The sequence below is a fragment of the Amborella trichopoda genome, chromosome 4 (assembly GCF_054954075.1).
Source record: "Amborella trichopoda isolate Santa Cruz 75 chromosome 4, AtrichopodaSantaCruz75HAP2 v2.0, whole genome shotgun sequence".
Classification (NCBI taxonomy): domain Eukaryota; kingdom Viridiplantae; phylum Streptophyta; class Magnoliopsida; order Amborellales; family Amborellaceae; genus Amborella; species Amborella trichopoda.
Window position 1 is genome coordinate 29,352,522 of NC_142339.1, and position 20,655 is coordinate 29,373,176.

At 36.1% G+C, this 20,655-nt stretch overlaps 1 protein-coding gene across 3 annotated transcripts in view; it reads left to right on the forward strand.

The window, feature by feature from the left end:
- The window catches only part of LOC18425366 (ACD11 homolog protein), a 41,480-nt gene that overhangs the window by 7,820 nt on the left and 13,005 nt on the right, over positions 1 to 20,655 (forward strand). For 2 of the 3 annotated variants that reach the window (XM_006829919.4, XM_020661999.2), the window contains exon 2: positions 6,494 to 6,666. The exons of the other annotated variant lie outside the window; for it this stretch is intronic. In XM_006829919.4, the coding sequence (XP_006829982.1) occupies positions 6,494 to 6,666 (173 nt within the window). The remainder of the gene's footprint in view (positions 1 to 6,493; positions 6,667 to 20,655) is intronic. 3 annotated transcript variants of the gene reach the window in all.

The window sequence follows — 20,655 nt, forward strand, 5'->3', positions numbered from 1 at the left end:
AGCTGCATGGATTGGGGTAGTGTAGTGTGCCAGTCCACTATTTATCAATGATCTCCCTCTATGTATTGAAGAATTTGCACTTGGCTTGGCTTGTTTGGCCCTCTCTGCATGGTCTAATGTCTCATGCAGGTATTCCATGGGAGGTTTAATATGTGAATCAGTATCCTCAAGGCTTGTAGAAGTGCAATGGTGGCACTAACAACCTGTTTGCACATATTCTATAATACTCGGTTATTACTAATTTCCTCAACCTCTCTTTCAGCAGTACACCTTGCAACAGGTGTAGAATTCCTCTTATGCCACCATCTTCTATCGTGATTGGTATTGTAGGATTGATTTAGTCTCAAGTATGTGGTGGCAAATGTAGTGATGACAGACCTAATGAGCTCTCTATCATAATTATGCATCATCAGCTAAGATAAAGGAGTGATTGTCTATGAATTTTCTGATCCTTTTTTGTTGCTCAGCACTGCCCTTCACCTCTATTTTCTGATGGCTTCTAAAATTAAACCAATACAGTGTGCAGCTTAGGGGATTCAAACTAAATTCTTCCTCTTATTCATTAGTAATTTTCTTGCCCTCACATGGCTTTTTGTATTATCAGTAATAACCTTTACAACATTTTCCTCCCCAATCTCTTCTACTACCTTATCAAGCCATCTAAATAAAAGCTTTCCAGTCCTCTTTTTATGGGAGAGATCCACATTGGAGTGGAAAATTGTCCCTCTTGGGTAATACACCTTGAATTTCATGGTATCCCTCTCTCTTCCATCTTCCTATCATCATACATGATCCTAAACCATAGTTACCTGAATCTCTCACCCAAGGTCGTGATTCTGAGTTGGAATTCTAATTCCCCAATTCCAACAAGGAATCTTCACAGAGTCCGTTTCTGTGAAGTCAAGAATCCAATTCTTTATTTTAGGGATCTCAATTCAATATTGTTTCTAATATTTATTTATTATCAATTCTGCAATTGTTGAATTTTGAATCTAAAAAAATCTTTAGAGAGAGGAACTTTTTGAGAGAAAATTGTGCCTCACACTACTGTAGTGGTTCTTTTATTCCCATATATGCCATGGTAATACAATGGTAAAGGAGTACAACTCATATACAATTTATGTTGTCAACACTTTTCCATGTATGCACCCATGTAATATACAATTTCTTATCTAGTCAACACTTTCCTATGTATGATACTTAGATAATATACACTTTCCTATCTTATTATATTCTCTTAGAGTTTCTTTACATGTGTTGTACATAATTGCCTTAAAACGAAGATAACAATATTTCCACCCTGTGGCATTTCCAAAACTAGGAGTGCTGGATTTTGTTTCAATTACTCCCCCTCAAACTCACCGAGGAGGCATTTGAAAAACCCCAAGTTTGAAGCAAAGATCTTGAAAAACATCTTTTGGCCTAGTCTTGGTGAAGATATCAATTACTTAATTGCAAGAGGACACAAACCGAGTGACAAGCGATCCAAGAGCAACCATCTCACACACAAAATGATAGTCTAGCTCAATGTGCTTTGTTCCGGGCATGAGAAAAGAATTAATTGTCATGTAGAGAGTATAGAATTATTTTAGAAAGTTTTTTGTTTTTTTTTTGAGAAAGTTAAACCTTATTATTACAAAAAGATGTTGGTGGCTGAGAAAAAGGCACCCCCTATGTTTCGAAGAATAAAAGAAAAACATGTCAATTATGTAGCAATGGATGCCATAGATTTGTATCCAACTTCAACACTTGAATGAGTCAGTCAACTCTTTCTTAGGACTCCCAGATTGAACTAAGATAGGTGCAGACACCAGTGGTTGAACGACGAGTGTTTGGACAACTGGATTAGTCTGCATCAAAGAAGTTGTATAACTCAAGGTAACTAGCAGATAATTCTTGTACTAAAGGACTATGTATCATTGAGATAATGAAGAATCCACTTACTTGCCTGAAAATGTGCAATTATAGGGGCATGCATAAATTGACACATTGTATTAACGCTATGGGAAAGGTCAGACTGTGTTATGGTATTATATTGAAGTGTACCAACAATGCTCTATTAAAGAGATGGATAAGGAAATGGATCAGAAATGGATCAGGTGGTATTTGAGGATATAGGGATGGGTTGCCATTTTGTTTTTAGAAATATAAAGAGTGCGTAACTGAAAGGTGCGAGGGTGTGATTGCTGGTTGAAGAGAGTGTGAGGGTTGGTTGGTTAAAGAGGGCATGAGGATTCAAAGGTTGAAGATGGTGTTACTAAGATGTGGGTTAAAAGAAAAAAAAGGAGCACAAATTTAGTGCGTAGAGAGAGTGTTAAAAAAAAAAGGACGAGTTTTGTGCAAGAGAGATTAAAGAAGAAGGTGCTAATAAGGTAGGGGTTAAAAGGGAAAAATGGGGAGAGAGAGAGAGAGAGGGACTTACTTTGGATAAAGGAACAAATTTAACATAGGAAGCTATGACTAGGATCGATGATCTCTCTGATACCTATAGAGAGAGGAACTTTTTGAGAGAAAATTCACACAACTTTAGTGTAATAGCCGACCTCAATGAGTTGGGAAAAGGTTTTGAGAATGATGATGAAGGAATACAACTCATATACAATTTACTTTGTCAGCACTTTCCTATGTATGACACCTATGTAATATACACTTCCCTATCTTGTCAATACTTTCTTATGTATGACACTTATATAATATACACTTTCTTATCTTATTATATTCTCTCGAAAGAATAATATTTCCACACTGTTCCAAAACTAGGATCGATTTTGTTTCTATTAGATTCTACATTTATTGAAATTGGATTCCAAATATAATGATATTTTCGCCATCAAATAGAAACATAAACATATGGCCATAAACTACAAAATAAACAATTCAGAACCTATAAGAAGCATCAATTTAGAAACTCAATTCCAAAGATATTGGAATATCAATTCCATATATGAGGGAATCTTGATTCCAAATATGATAGAAACTTGATTCCAAAGAGGACGGAATCTCAGTTCCATATTTGTAAGGATCTCGATTCTATTTGGGTCTAATCTTGATTTGTATAAAGTAGGAATTTCGTTTCCCACAATTCCCCGTATACGGATGTCATTCCAAAAATAGGAATATTCTAGCCAGCCATAATTCCACGATTCCGATTCCTAAATTGCAACAACTATGTCCTAAACCCAGTCTTAGATGACATCTGCTTGAAATCTTCAAGGAATAAGTCCATCTTGGTCATCTCGTAATCTAACAAGGAGCATGCAAGCTCATTGGCATTGTGGCCCTTGAATCCAGCCCTGCTACAGCTGTAATGGATATCATCATTTGATACTATTCACTATTTGTTGCATTGAAAGTGGCAACAATGTCATAGAATAGCCTAGTAATCAATCTTTTTATCTCATCCATAACGCCAGATCCCCATAAGAGGCCTTAAGGGTCTTTTGGTGATAATCATACTTTAAGGGGTCAATTTGAGATGCCTCAGTAGGTGATTGGGGTTGGGGTTGGGGGTTGGTGTGCGAAGACTGAGAATCAACATCATCACATTTTAAAAAAACCTAGCACTATAACCAGACTCATTACGAGTTCTATAAATCTCTATGTAAATGAAAATTAAAATGCGACAGATATATGCAACAATAACATAACTATCACCAGATTGAGTGACACTTCTAAAAAATAAATCAAATATCCCAAAATTTTGAGGCCAATGGCCAAGTCTTCGTGTGTAGTAGGAGTCGATGCCTCCAATTCTCGTCAAAGCTTCCTCAAATAACTCAAATCGAGATCCCTGAAGCAATTTTGAGTTTCGAGTTTGGATCTAGTAGATTTGTGTTCTTGATAAATAAGCGCAATGGGATATTAAATTCTGTCAAATATCTCCAATCTTAAATTTTTTATGCTATTTTATATAAAATAAGCCTATAGTTGGATTAAGAACACAAAATAGGCTTAAGGATCAAATTTTCTCCAAAGGTTGACCATCCATTGTGAAGAAATTACGACTTTTCAAAATTGACAAAAAAGTTGGCCAATGTTTTTGATCTAAAATAATTTATTGGATCTTATTTTTCCTTCTCAAATCCATTGTTTCTAGTGGATGGATATAGCTAAAATCTATGGTTTCAAATTCTACTAAAATTGGTATGCTTTAGGGCTTCAAATTGGAAAATCAATGAGAAAAGGGGGATGGATTTCTGCGCCCCCCTTCCTTTGTTTATACCGATACATGTGCAATCGCTCGAGTACTGTATGGAACTGTACAGGGCACCTAAGCACCCTGCTTGGGGTTCCACGAGCCTCCCCTTCCTTTTTTTATACCGATACATGTAGAATTCTCGACCGAGTATTGTATAGTACTGTACTGGGCACCTAGGTACCCTACTCGGGTTCCACGAGCTGTGGAGTCCGAGTCGAATCGGGTGAGTCTTGACACATTGATATTTGCAGTTGTTTTTGTTTCAAAATGAATATTACACTATGGTAGGGATTTTGGCTGAAATTACATGTCTCTCTTATCTATTGAGGGTTAGGTGTGTTCCATTTCCTCACCCTCCACTAGAAGTGTTACCAGCATCATTGACAATGCATTCTTCTTTGCACATATTAAGTTAGTGCATATCGGTGATTTCATCGTGGGAGAGTACCAAGGACATAATGTGTCCTTTAACTTGTGAGGTAGCAGTGAGATAATTCTAAGCCACGTTTGATACTTGTATGTTATTAGTTTTATTCAAATTGTTATGATGTTCAATTTTGCTAGTAAGGTGTAACTTTTCAAGGCCGTTAGTTTGGCCATTTTTGTGATTCCTCCAATCTTTTTATTCCACCCACAGTGCCGGCAATACTAGTGATGCAGGCAGGAAAGATTTGAAGAACAGTAAAAGAACACGATTTTTCAGCCCAAAACATGCAAAATTTGGAGAAATCCTAAAGTTTACTCCTCACCCAAGCTACGTTTCCAAAAATCTTAAGCTTTTCTTTCTTTTTCAATTCTGAAAATCATGTGGAATGACCCCTCTAGGCCCCACACACCTCTTAAATAATAATATTCAATGTTTAAGGCCATTAAATGCCCATACAATAATTAAAATGACCCTAAAAAATACCGAACTGAAACATAAAATCCATAACGACAATTTTATCCCTTTGCTGTACATCCTTTGAAATTAAACTAATATTAAAAATAAGAATAATTTTGCCCTCTCCAACTAGCCATTATGGATTTAGTACTGGCCACCCATAGCTATAGTGGATTACTAAAAACATGGCAGCCAAACAAGCCTCTTATTTTCAATATTCCATTATAACTAGTCAATATATTCTTAATAAACAATATCACGCTTCCCAACATTCTCCTTTTATTTAAGATGAATGAACATTATGGTGGTTCCTAAATTCTGCATTGGGGGATCTGCAACCATGTTTCTGCCATCAGCAATGCACATGTGAAATATGAGTATCCCTTCAATAGTTGACCGTCAATTAAATATCCAACTGACTTTTACTCGGCTTTGATATGATGACTGTAGCTGTTGTGACTTGTATTATCCACCCACTGGAGTATTGTGAAAAAGTAAGGTGTCATTTGCATGCCGCCCTGAACTATAGTTCGGCATTTTTGGGGTGGTGTTTTAGATGAGGCATCATTTGTGGTTGAGATTGCCTCTAGGGGTGTTACTTTAAAACCCAAAGTAGGTGATTGTGCTAAAAATAAACGCTGGAGTTTTGTGAGCAAGATGATAATAGAAATACCAGTTCTCATCCTGTTTGCAAAATGCTTGTTGGAATGCTAACTGCACATTAATCAAAACGTAAATTGCATGCCAAACTGGCGGTAAGAATGGAACAGACTGATTTTACCTCTTTTATATTATGATGATCCTAATACATCAGCATAATAGGAGCCTCCTAGCTCCTTAACATAATAGGAGAGTGGTTGGAATGTCTAGCTGTTCACAGAAGTTTATGATGTTATACATTATTGTCTTAAGAGTTGTGAATGTTATTTGTACCAGGATAACTCAAGGACACCATCTATCATTTTCATCTCAGACTGCATGCTGAGAGATCACCCACTTTATGTACTATGGAGCATTTGAGCAGTAAATCCAGAGGCTCTTATGCCATTGATAGAATTTAAGGTTCATATATATTTTTTTCTTAACTGATTCTAGAAGTCGAAGATACATTTTCATAGATGTCATTTAAGACAATATAGAAAGATGTCCAACTGTTGCCTGTGACGCCTTAACAATCAGTGTTCGAATCCCACGTTGTACTCTATAACAATATTATGTTATATGTGGACTATGTTGGGATTAGTTTAGAACTTTTCTCTTAGAATTGAACCTTTCAAGTGACATTATTGACGGGGCATGATTTTTTAGTGGTTCTTCTTGAATTCTAAAGTCATCACACATCTAGCTCACCTTATGATAGGTGTCTTAGAGTTGCTTGATGGATAGTGTCTCATTTGGATTTTCCTATTCAGGTAAATAATCTGATTGAGGCGTCAAAGATTTACAATACATTGCAGACAATACTTGATAGGGATATCAAACAGAACTCTGTAAGCAAGGCAGGAAGCCTTTCACGTAATTTGCGTAGAGTTAGGCAGGGGCTTGACCTCATCAAAGCTATATTTGAGCAATTTCTTTTAACCAAGTAAGTAAATTCCTTACATGTTATTATCAATTATGATGTCTTTCTTTCTGCAATTATCACAGTTTTATTGTTAAATCTTTCTTATTGCTTAGTTTTTGATCCTCAATTTTTGATAAGTTTGTTATTGTCCATTTAGTGCGTGAATTTGTTCACATGATAATTGTCCCTTTCATGGACAATTGCTTGTCTGAAGTGTATTTGCACATTTGGAAGACAACTTCAAATGGTTATGTACATTCTGGGTGGCTTCTGTACTTTAGAAGAAGTTTGAATCTCATATGATTTTTCCTGCCCCTACTGTGTTAAGGAAGGATAAATTGTAGCCAATATTGGGACTTGCACTAAAAAAAAAAGTCAGGCTAAAGAAGGGACTCATACATTCTGGGACTCACAGAATTGATCTTTCACTGTTCACTTTTGCCAGTTTTTCTTCCTTTCATGTTACCAATTTATCTTTCACTCTTCAATTTTGCCAGTTTTTCTTCATTACATGTTACAAATGGCCTATCTAGTTCCCTTCTGTTCCTCAGGAGTTTTGTTGGGAGAAAAATCAATTCTGTCAAATATGTTGTTGACCACATACACAGTTATAGTCTCGTTCGCTATGAGCAGATTCCATTTGGTTGATATGTCATTCAACATGCCATTGCTCTTTGTGCTCCTAGGTAACCAATGTAATGGTTAGGTGCTTTGATTCTACTGTGTTTATTTTGCCTACCATCGTTTTCCAGTCAGGATGTTACATTCTTCTTTTTTCTTGTTCTAAGAGAGTAGAATTCCTTTTATCCAATTTCTTATGCCTTGTACATATTGGGATGGTGTCTGAGCGTAGTGGAATCTAGCGTGTTGCAAGTCCTAAGGTTTTCTTTATTTTATTTTTGGCTGGGTAGGACCCAAGTTTTATTATATAAATATCCATCTGTGGATTGAGATTTCGCCAAGAAATCTTCTCCCTAAGAATTTAGTGGCTTGTATCTCACAAATTTTGCAATCTTTAAAGCCCCTTGTTTCTTTGAAATTTCTAGGAGTAAACATATTTTCTTCCACAAATTGCTTTCCTTATCCTTCCTTTGGTTCACGTTTGCTTTTCAAAGCCATTAAAAAGTTTTAGCTCTGTTATTCTAATTTGTGAGAGCTTCAGCTCATTTTGATATTTAGTGTCAGAGATTTGGTTTTTCTTCTTTACTTGCGACCAGCTATCTGAAAGCTTCTATTTTTTCTTTTATTTTTTCCATTACTTTTTTTTCTCTCGTGTATGTGTCTGCTTGTCATGTATTTTACAAGTGAACCCCTAAACTGTGCATTTCTTTTGTGAATGTTAATCCCAAAACCTACTCAAAAGTTTTTTTACTTGGTTCCTCTATGGTATGTGTTCTTCTCTCTTTATCTTTGGTTTTAGTTGGAGTAACAGATTCTAGAATAACTGAAAACGTACATAATTGCCTTATATCTCCCTTCAATAGACTTCCATGATATCTTTCAAGATGCAAATTCCCAATTTTCTCTATGTACAAGATAGTGTTGTATGTAGTCTGTGTTGTGTATTATGCATTCTAGTACTCTGACTGTCATTTTAGTCCAAGGATTTGTATGTAGTTATTGTAAATGAACAAAGGGTAGATGTTCAACAATATCTGATATATAATCTAATAAATGCACTGTACCTGGTTCATTTTTCATTTTCTGCTCTCTCTTAACATTTTTTCTGTGCTGGAAAACCTTAGATTTTACTTGGTATCAGAAGTTTGGGAAGATCAATAACTTTTTCCAGCACAACCTGAGGCTGATGCGTCATCGCTATAGTTCTGCCATCACTCGCATGGACGATTTTTTTGTATGAATTGAAAGTCTTTAACCAAATCAAAGCATTTTTTTTATTGGGATTTGTGGCCTTTAAAGGCTTAGAGAGCTTGTAAAAAAAGTGATATCTATAGTGGAATATGCACTTCAGTGGGAGTGTGACTGTTGACTGACTAAGGGTTGGGCGGTTTATGGTCTTAGTCATGTCCAAAACCCTTAGCCCTGGGCATGTGGCATTACCGAGAAGGGTTTGCAGTGGGTCATCCCTTGTTGAGGTCGGAGAGATACTCAGGGATCTTTTTTGTAGGCCAAGAGAACTGTGTGGTCTCTTGCATTTGGTTGTAGGCCTGTGAGAACAAGGGCTAAAGCCTCATGAAACTTCTGCACGACATGTGCACACGACCGCATTACTGAGAAGCAATCCTTTTAGAGGGACACGTGTACATGTGCATAGAGAGAGCCATTTTGCACTGTAGTGACAAGTGCTAGACTTGCTCTTAAAGGGGGAATTGAAATCTACATTCCAAGATCATGGTCCCATTGTTTACTGTTCAACTTTGACAAGCAAATTATGAGCCCTTGCTTGCAGACTGTACGTCATGGGTCTTTATTGAGTTGGATAAAAAAATAGTACTGGATTATGGTTTCTAGGGCGAGTGGAGTGCCTTTAATGCCGCTAATTTTGACTCATTGGTACCAGTCCACTCCTAGTATATTTTATTTTGGTATTATAAATGTTTTTTTGATTTTTAAATATTTTCAGAATTTTAAAATATTATTTCTGCTGTAATTTTCATTAAAATCCCTTTATTTTTTCCACACCACCCTCTCTCCCTTCTATATTTTTGTCTTAAATAAAAATATAAGTTGGCTATAGAGAAACCTTAGAGCTCAATGGTTTGCTGTATTTTGAAAAAGGAGAGCAACCCAGGCCAGCCCAGCCTAGAGAGAGATCAAGTTACAGATTCTACGCTAATTTTTTCCGATAGGGTTTTTATAAAGGGAAAAGTTTATATAGAGTCGAGGCTCTAAACAATCAAATTTGAGCCTACCTCAAAACTTTCACTAGAAGAGGTTGTTTTGATGCCCAAATATCTACAAATTGATCATCTCGACATTAAGATGTATGGATATGAGAAAAAAATGGATTTCAAGTTTTGGAATATTGTATTTTGTAACACATTTTTGGAACGTCAAGTTTCAATATTTTCAAGTGTTCATGGATCTGTCAATCTACACTATTTATGAAGCTTTAAATTTTATAAATAAATCTAAAAATATATTTTAAGGCTATCACAAAGATTTCCACTATTGAAACCACATTTCTTGACACTGTTTGAAGGTGGGCTTTAATTTGATTGTTTAAAGCCTAGGCTCTATACAAACCGTACCTTTTTATAAACCCTAATTTATTTTTGAGCTCTCTAAAATACTAGAGAAAAAAAAATTGCCTATAAAGCTTGCCTATCTAAGAATTTCTAGCAACACCTTAAAGAAAAAAAGTTTGCCATTGGTCAGGTAATTGGTTCCGGGGTGGACTAAGTCCTGGTAGAGTAAGTTCAGACATCTTTCAATAAGTGTTCTCAGTAGTTTTAATTAATTTTTAATATTATTTCCTAATGTCTGTAAATTTTCAAGAACTTATTTTGTACTAAAAATTATAGTGGGAGTTAAATTTAATGTTCTTGGATAGTTTCTATTTCTCATGACAGAGAAAATAAAGATCATGGGTTGTATCTAGGGCATTATTTTAATTTTCCAGCAACATATTGTGCTACGTAAGTGGAATTCAGGTCTTTGAAATAAAAGTAAGAGAATTTTTTTTTGAATTTAATACTTTGGGTTCCACGTAGCTACACCTTTCATTGATATCAGAGCCTCTATATTTTACTGCCATAGTTTAAGAGTTTTTATTTTCATTTTTATTTGGTCTAAGAAACATGACTTCAAAAGGTTTCATGACTGAATTTATTATGTCTGAAAGATTTGATGGGAAGAATGCTAGTTGGAAGAGAAAAATAGGCTATATCCTTTTGGAAGGACTTAGCCAAATGCTTACTGATGAACTCCCACCAGTCCCAAGAGGTAATGCTTAAAGACAGGCCATAAGAGAAGTTTATGCTCAGTGGGAGCACAAAAACACTTTAGCAAAGCATGTGCAACTTATGGCCATGGATGACACCCATGCTCTTGAGTATAAGCATTTGCAGACTGCAAAGGAGATTCATGAACGACTAGAGACCGATTATGCCTCACCTTCTCTCACTAGGAAGACAATGGCTATGAAGCAATATTCAGATTTGAAGATGAAGGAAGGAGGCAAGTTAATCGACCATACACAGCAGTTCAGAGCTTTAGGTCATGAACTCGAGGCTGCACAAGTTAAGCCAGATGAAAACATACAAATCTGCCAATGGCTGAATTCTATGCCGAGCTCATGGAAAAACTTCATTTCAGGCCTTACCGCAAGGGAGAGCATGCCGAAGTTGGATGAGGTCATCACCAAACTTAAAGCAGAAGAAGAAAGGAGATTGTCTTGCGATACTTCAGCCTTAAATGACTTTGTAAATCTAGTAAGTCTTAAACCCAACTCTGGTTCATTCAAGAAGAAATAAGGCAAATGAAATAATAAGAACAAAACAAAGGAGCATAAAAAGGGGAATAATGGGCCTAAGAACAAGAAGGATATTTAAGAATACCCAGTGCTATAACTGCAAGAAATTTGGGGACATTGCTAAGTATTGCAAAACACCCAAGAATACAAATCCCAAGGGCGATAGGGAGCATGCTTGTGCGGTCCTTGAGACTATGCTAGCTGACCCTAAAGTAGGGTTATGGTGTTTTGACTCTGGGTTCACTTCCCATGTGTCAAACACTAAGCATGGATATAGAAATTTCAAGCCTGTTGCCCCTAGGGATCAGTATATTTATATGAGTAGGAATCAAAAGACTGAAATTCTGGATATTGGAGATTTCATCCTTCAACTTGATAATGGCAAAAGCATGGTCCTAAAGCAAACTCTTTATGCTCCTCAGAAGAGGAAGAGTTTGGTTTTGGTTGCCAAAGTGGCTATGGCAGGCTACTCCACCATTTTTACTGATAATAAGGTGGAGGTGAAATATGGAGATGAACTATTTATGAATGGTTATCTTGTAGATGGTTTCTTTTTAGTTGCAATAAAGAATTTCATTTCTTATGTCTCGTACTATAATGATAACAATGATGATGCATAAATATGGCACATGAGACTAGGGCACATAAATCATAAAAGGATAGAGAGATTAAAGAGAAAGGGATTATTAAGTATTCTAAGTGGAGACTTAATTAGAGTCTATGAATCATGTGTTCAAGGAAAGCTGGTTACGAAATCCTTTGTGAAAGCTCAGAGAGCTACTGTTATATTAGAGGTTATCCATAGTGATATTTATGGACCTATGAATGTGGCCACTAAGGGCCGCAAGAGGTTCTTTATCACATTTATAGATGATCACTCCTGTTTTGGCCATGTCTATCTGTTAAGTGAAAAGTCCGATGCCCAAGACCGGTTCAAAGAGTATAAAGCTGAGATAGAAGCCCAAACAAAATTAGATCCTAAAATTGTTAAGTCCATCTTCATAGGATACCCACCACCTGATAAGGGATACTATTTTTATAATCCTGACATAGGGGTTGTCCTTGAGAGCAGGGACACTCATTTCCTTGAGGAATTCCTCGAGGGTCGTGCCATTTTGAAACATGACAAGTTTTATGAGATAGAAAATGACACATCAGGCCTTGGATCCCGAACCATCTCATCCTAAGAGAAGTAACGGAATTAGGAAAAAACTTGAGTTCTACACGTACTTAGGAGAGTATTATGAGAGAATTGAAGAAGAATCCCTAAATGAGCCCTATTCCTACCAAGAAGCCATGATTGATGAACTTAACTCGATCAAACAAAATAGTGTTTGGGAATTAATAAAACTACCTTCTGATAGTAAACCCATAGGCTGCAAATGGATTTGTAAAAAAAAGTAAACTCAGAAGGGAGTTGGAGAAATACAATGCCATTTTAGTTGCTAAAGGCTTTGCTCAGAAAGAAAGAATAGATTATGATGAAGCCTTCTCCCCTGTAACAAAATTCCCTTCCATTAGAATCCTAATAGCTATAGCAGCCCATTTCAACTTCGAACTCCACTAGATGATTTAAAGACTGCATTCTGAATGGGGAGTTAGAATAATAAATTTATATGAAACAACTAAAGGGCTTCATAAAAAAGGGAAAGAAAAAGCTAATATATAAACTTAAAAAGTTCCATTATGGCCTTAAACAAGCATCAAGGATGGTACATTAAGTTTCAGGAGACCTTATCATCTGCTGGTTTTGTGTCAAACAAGGAGGACTACTATTTATATGTCAAGGTCGGTGGGAGTGATGTGGTTTTCATCTCTCTATATTTGGATGACATGTTAATTGCCAGTAGTTCGATGAGTCTCGTATTGGAGACAAAACGCTTTCTTGTCACAACATTTTGATATGAAGGATCTTGGTTAAGTTTCTTATGTTTTGGGAATCAAAATTACTCGAAACAGAAAAGAGAGAACTATTCAATTATCTCAAGAGACATTGTAAGAAAATTCTTGAAAAATTTGAAAAGGAAACTTGTCGGCCCATGTTAACCCCCATTGATAAGAATACCAAGCTTAGACTAGCCATGTGTCCCACTACTCCAGGAGAAAAGAGAGCGATGCAGAGAATTCCTTACGAAAATGCAGTTGGGTCACTAATGTATGCTATGTCAGGGACATGACTGGATTTGTCTTTTGCCATGAATTTGATTAGCAGGTTCCAGAGTAATCAAGGCTTGGAGCACTTGAAGGCCATCAAAACAACACTGCGATATTTGAAGGGAACCATCAATTACGCACTCACTTATGGAGGAGGCTTGGATATACAGATCCCAAGATATTTAGATATGGGCTATCAAGGCAATCCAGATGAGAGTAAGTTCACATTCGGATGTATCTTCACGCCTGCAGGTGGAGCTGTTTCTTGGTGCTCAAAGAAACAGGATATTGTTACACTCTTGACTATGGAGTTAGAGTATGTGGCATGTGTTCCACGACTAAAGAAGTAGTCTAGTTGAAGAAGTTCTTGAATCAACTCAGATTTGATCCAGTGAAGTGCTCGTGTGTCAGAATCTTCTGCGACAACCAGGCAGCTATTTGCGTGTCAAAAGAGCTGAGGTTTCACAACAAATCGAGGCATTTAAAGCCGTGCTACTGGCACATTCGCAACGAGATCCGAGCTGGAGAGATTCAAATTGCATATCTCCTGACAGAGGCTCTATTAGCAGATCCTTTGACCAAAGGATTGGTGGCAAATGTTTTTGCTAAATATGTACATGGGATGGGCTTGAGAGAAACAGAGAAGGAATGATTGTATGGCCTTCAATGGCCAAGTGAGAGATGTTGGGTTTTGTGCCTTTAAAGGCTTAGAGACTTTGTAAAACAATGACATTTATAATAGAATATGCACTTCAGTGTGAGTGTGTGTATTGACTGATCAAGGGTTGGGCGGTTTATGACCGTATCATGCCCAAAACCCTTAGCCTAGAGCATGTGGCACTATCGAGAAGGGTTTGCAGTGGGTCATCCCTTGTTGAGGTTAGAGAGATGATGCCCAAGGATCATTTTTGTAGGTCAGAAAAACTGTGTGGTCTCCTGTGTGTGGTTGTAGGCTTGTGAGAGCAAGGGCCAAAGCCTCAACAAACTTTCGCATGACATGCATACATGCCAATCGCATTACTGGGAAGCAATCCTTTAGAGGATCACGTGTACATGTGCATAGAGAGAGCCCCATTTGCATGGTGGTGACAAGTACTAGACTTGCTCCTTAAGAGGGGAAGTGAAATTCACATTCCAGGATCATGGTTCCACTGTTTTATTGTCCAACTTTGACAAGCCAATCATGAGCCCCTGGATTGAGATTGTGGGTCATGGGTCTTTCTTTGGTAGGATAAAAAAATAATACTGGATAATAGTTTTTGGGGCAAGTGGAGTGCCCTTAGCGTCGCTAATTTTGACCCATTAGTACCGGTCTACTCTTAGTATATTTTATTTTGGTATTCTAAATGTTTATTTGATATTTAAATATTTTTCATAATTTTTAAAATATTATTTATGTTGGTAGCACGCCACTTTCCTTGAAAGAAAATGTGGGCATGTCACCTTTATAGGGAAAGGGTCCACGCCTCACTTCTTTCTTTATTTTTGTCAAAAGATATTTTAAGATAAGTTAAAATAGGACAATCTAATTCAAACTAGATTTGGTTTCCTATCCTTATGGAAGATCTATGATAAAGATGGATTATATTTCAATTTATGAGTTGGACTTGGGTCAAATTCCAAGAGGATAAGGTTCTTATCTTTCCACCCAAAATCGCGATGGTTGATTTTTGGAATGGGTGGTTCTGATTAAATCTCTCTCACCTCATATATTTCCTATTTATTCTAAAGGTCTAGTTGAAAATTAGATAAGGGCAATACTTAGAAGGAATCGTATTCCAACTGGGAGAGAGATTTCTTTCTATGTAAAGATCTAGTTCGATCTCCCTCTCTTATTAAAAGATATTTTCTCTCTCCCAAAACTAGATCCTCTCCCTGTCTCACACCTAAAATTTTCTCTCCCTTTATTTTTTCCATGCCACCCTCTCTTTAACCATAGGGAGGCACGTCATCTTCTCTCTTCTATATTTTTATCTTAAAAAGGAAATATAGGTGGTGCTATAGAGAAACCCTAGAGCAAGAGTTTGTTGTATTTCGAAGAAAGAAGAGAGAAGCCCAGTCTAGAGAGAGATCAAGTTATAGATTCAGCCTTAATTTGTTCCGATAGGGTTTTTATAAACTCTAGTTTATTTTTAAACTCTCTAAAACCCTAGAGAAAAAATATTGCCTATAAAGCTTCCCTATCTCATAATTTATAGCAACACCTTAAAGAATAAACGTGTGCCATTGGTTAGGAAATTGGGTGCGAGGTTTACCAAGTCTTGGTAGAGTAACTCCAGGCATCTTCCAATAAGTCTTCCCAGTAGTTTTAATTAATTTTCAGTATTATTTCTTATTTTTTGTAAATTTTCAGGAACTTATTTTGTGCTAAAAATTGTAATGGGAGTTAGTTTAAAGTTTCTGGATATTGCTGTTTCTCTTGGTAGTGAAAATAAAGATCCTAAGTTGTATCTAGGGCATTATTTTAATTTCAAGCAACATATTTTTGCCATGTAAGTGGAAATCAGGTATTTGAAATAAAAATAAAAGAATTTTTTTTGAATTTAATACCTTCAGTTCTACATAGCCACACTTTTTATTTTCTCATTTTTTTGGTTCTTAGAATAAATCTTTATGTATTCTTGAAAACCTTCGATCATGGGTATCATTTGGGGCAGACTTGGTGAGGATATCAGAGCTATACTTTGTCTTGAGCCATTGTAAGCCATGTGAAGCAGGTTGGACCTTTTTACATTGGTGAGTTTGTGTGTCGATGTTCCTTGTCCTGTGATTTGCTCAAAACAAAAATCTTCTTACTTATCCATTGTCGTTTGGACCGCCATCATCTGATCTCTCTCTTTCTGAAGTTGTTTTAAGATCGAATATATAGAAGGTGGTGTTTTGGGACTTGGTTATTGATGGTAAGGGGCCTATTTCCTTGATATTTACTGAGAGATATCATTGTTTGGTATTGAATTGAATACCTTACCAACTTGAGATTCGGGCTACATCCCTCTATTTATCATTTGCTGTTTCTTTTCTTGATTTGCATGAGATCGGCTAAGCTATGGCATGCCAAGAGCCAAGAACTTTACCACTGACCGCCTTAAGAATGTGCAACTCGATACCCCGGTATTATGATTACTTTTGTTAAGTTGAATGGGCTGACTTATTTTCCATGGTCTTGATTACCCTGAATCTTTTTCCTTGAAAGATATAAGTTGGGTTATATTGATGGGTCAATGAAATCACCCCAATAGACTCAGGATATAATGAATGGCATGCCAATGATGCTATTTTCATGGCATGGCTTTGGAATTCAATGGAGTCAAACATTAGGGACAGACTCATGTTTCTTGCTACAGCAAAAGAAATATAGGATGCTATCGAAGAACAATTTTCTCAAGGGAATAATAGTGTTAGATTGTTCCAGCTTTATAGAGAGAGAGCCAATTGCATACAAGATGATCATATATAATGGTTGCATATTATTATACCTATGAAATGTAGGAGGAGCTAAGACACTATGGTCCTCCCCCCCTTGTGAATGTGCTCTAGTGCTTGAAGAAACATCAAGGTTGGGAAGCAAAGGACCTATGAGTTAATAGCATGGATTAACACAAAAGTATGAGATTGTTAGGAGCCAGAATCTTGCTTGTGAGAAATTACCTTTGAGGTAATGGTATTTGCTAAGTGAAGGGCAAACAAAATAATTTCAGCTACTATTTTATCCCATATGAAATGACAATCTACTTCGATATGCGATGTTCTTTCATGATATATGGGGTTCTCATGACTGTGGGTGGTTGCTTTATTATCACAATGAAGGGTCATTGATAACTAAACTTTAACTCCTAGATCAGCTGGTATGGTTCTAAGTTCTAACCAAACAATTTCGCAAGTTCCATTTGCCATATTCCTGTGTTAGGCTTCAGCACTTGGGCTGGCCACTACTATGTTCTGGTTTTTACTCGTCCATGAAACTATATTATCATCAACTAGGGTACAATAACCTATAGTTGACCTTCTATCAGTCAGAGAACCTGCTCAATCTGCATCAGCTTAGATAGCAAAACCCATATGGCCATTATTTATTAATAACAATCCTTCCCCTCCAAATGATTTGAGATACTTTAGAATGTGATAGTCAACATCTAAGTAAGTATTTCATGGGGCTTTCATGAATTGACTTGCTATACTAACCGCATAAGAAATATTTGATCATGTAATTATGAGGTATGTTTTTAATTTATGTAAGCTTGAGTTATGTAAGCTTGACAACTGACCTTAGATATTGACTAGTCCTTTAGTGTGTCTTGCATCTATCCCTGAAGGTTATGTGGTGGAGGGAAAAATTATTCTTATATTTTATTTTTATTCAATTGTAAAGGATTTAAATTATAGTTTTAGTTTTAAGTTTTATTTCTAGGGGTCTTTAGCTTTTTAGGAATTATGGGTTTTTTTTATATATATTTTATTTACTATTCATTAGTTGCTCTTCATAATTACTATTCTTAGGTACTATTCACGAGTATTATTCACAAGGGTAAAACTGTCATTACGAAAATTAAATTTAGTTTAGGATATATGGGTCAATGATTATTTGTTTGGACACATTTTGTACTTGAAACGTTAAATTATAATATATAAGAGGTATGTGGGGCCTTAAGGGGGTAAAAATTGCACATGATTTTTAGAAATTGAAAGAGACAAAAGCTTAAGCGTTTGGAACCCTAGCTTGGGATATGAAGAAGAACCCTACTTTTTTTTGAATTATGCATGTGTTTAGCTTTGTTTCTTGCTGATTTTCCTGTTCCCTCAAATTTTCTTGCATCACTATGATTGGCTTCCACGGGAGTATCCATTTGTTTGGCTGGTTTGTTGACAATACTTCCTTTGAGAAATAGTTATTCCCTTCTTTGACTTTGCTACTTCAATACCCATAAAATATTTGAGTGTACCTAAATCTTTTGTGCCATTCACTTTACTCAAGTAACACTTGAGATCTTCAGTGTCTTCTATCACATGTTACTATTATATTATCAACATACACATTGAGTGTTGTTATCTTGACACAATTTTTCCTCTCAAACAATGTAATGATAAACTTGACTCCTTTTGAACCTAGTCTTTGGCAAGGTTTTACTGAATTTATTATGCTAGGCTCTAGGCGATTGTTTAAGGCCATAAATCTCCTTTTTTAATCTGCACAACTTTATTGGCAACCCCTGAAGATGAATGAAGCTATGGCCATATAGACTTCCAGTTGAAGATCTCCACCTCTATTTAAAAAAAAAAAAAGCAATTGAAAGGACTATGTGCCTTTCACCAAGGAACAATAGCAGTTTATAAAGAAAGTTCCAGGCGTTGAGGAAGAACAAAAAAACCAATTCTTCAATCTTATTGATTTTATATTTGCAAGTAAATCAATGAATAAGATATTTTCTAAATATTTTGAATTTTAATTATAAATTTTTATAATTAAAATATTTGGCTACCATAAAATAAGGGGTTAAAATTTTTTCGATATAAATTTATTTTATTAAATATCCTTAATAGAGTTCTCATAATGTTTCATAGAATATTTTTAAATTTCTCATTGTTTGTTTAAATAAAAGACACCTTCCTTATTTTCTATTTTTTCATTACGGGTGTTTATGGTTTAAAAACAATTTATGCCAAAGGGAAAGTGTTTGATTTAATTTTCCCTTGGATATTTTAAAGTTAAAAAGAGATAAATAGTGGATGCTTGATAGTCTTTCTTCATTGGCATCCTCTATCAACGGATGGTTCACATCCAGCTGATTTAAACAGCAAGATTTTATTAGCCACTAAGAAGAGAATAATCTTGACAATATTTAACTTTGGTATAGGGGCAAAGGTTTCTTTTTAGTCTATACTCTTGGTCTGTGTAAACCTTTTGGAACTAATCATGCCTTGTCTCTTTTTGTCGTGTTAGTTGTGTTGTGTTTCAATGTAAACACCCATTTGGTTCCTTCTAGCTTCTTTCCTTCAGGAAACTTTGTGAGCTCCAAATATATTTTGTTTTTCAAAAACTTACATTTCTTCCCACTCTAGAATCTTCCACTGAGGTTGTGATAGGGTTTCTGTGTATAGGATGGGATGCTAACAACAGTTAAGGATGACAGGAAAACATGATAAGTTGATATCAAATTATATGAAACAGAGATGCCTATAAGACATTGGGTGCAGGAATATTACCTTCACATAATGCAATAGTAAGTCAAGGTCCAACGCGTGGTTGAACTAGGAGGCTCAAAGGAAATAGCAGGATAGGAAGGATTGTCTGAGTTAAGGTTGATTCGTGGTTCCGAGTTGGCACTTGAGTGATGCTTGTTCTGAACTCCAGGTTGTACCAACTCCCTTCTTCAAATATACGTCTTCAACTCCTCTTTACGTTCAACTGGGGCATTTCCATCTTCATTTTTGGCTAGTTTCAGAAATGAAGGGGGTTGAAAAAGGTAGAGATAATGAAATGGATTTAAAGAAGGTAACATCCACATCGACAAAACAAACTTTGTTAATAGGATCGTACATTTGAAACCTTTTTTGATTTGCTGGATATCCTAAGAAAATGCAATTGATGGCTTAAGGCCAAGTTTGTCTCTCATCGGACCCAAAACACAAACAAAACACACACAACCAATAGCATTTGGAGTTATGGGAAACAAAGGGGAACTAAGAAGAAGAGTTTGGATAGGAGACTTGCCCTGAAGAACCCCTGATAGGATACGATTTATCAAGAAGGCAACAATAAGGACAACTTCAAACCATAAGCTTTTTATAACTTTCATTCTGAGCAAGAGGGATCAAGTAATTTCCATTAAGTATCAGTTTTGTCTCATCAACTGCATTCGTTGAGGAGGATAAGGAGATGTTGCTTGGAACTCTATTCCCTTATTCATCAAATAATCTTTGAGATGATTAGAGACCTATCACCACTATTATCCAAATGAAGTATTTCTATATTTGCATTATAGTATTATACTATGATCAAATTAGTTTATGGGAAACTTAGAAAAGGTTTGCAATTTCATCCTTACATTTCACTAAATAAAATGTGGTCAATCTAGAAGAATCATTCACAAAAATAACAAAGAAATGATAGCCAAACGCATACACATGCGAGGGGCCCCAATTATTAGAATGTATAATAGAGAAAGGAGTGTCACTCTTTTTATTACAACTGATGGGAAAAGAAGTTCTGCAATATACCAGCAACTCACATATCTTACATGGCAATTGAACTTGACCCTACAATTCAAAAGTCTTAGAAAACAAGTAATGCAATGTGGAAAAAGGAGCATGACCAAGAGTGTGTGCTACAAATACATCTGCTCTTAATTACCAATCAAGACGTGGCGCTTCTTGAGTTGTTTTAAGAGCTTTCTTTGATGTCTCTACAAGGTACAACCCTCCAT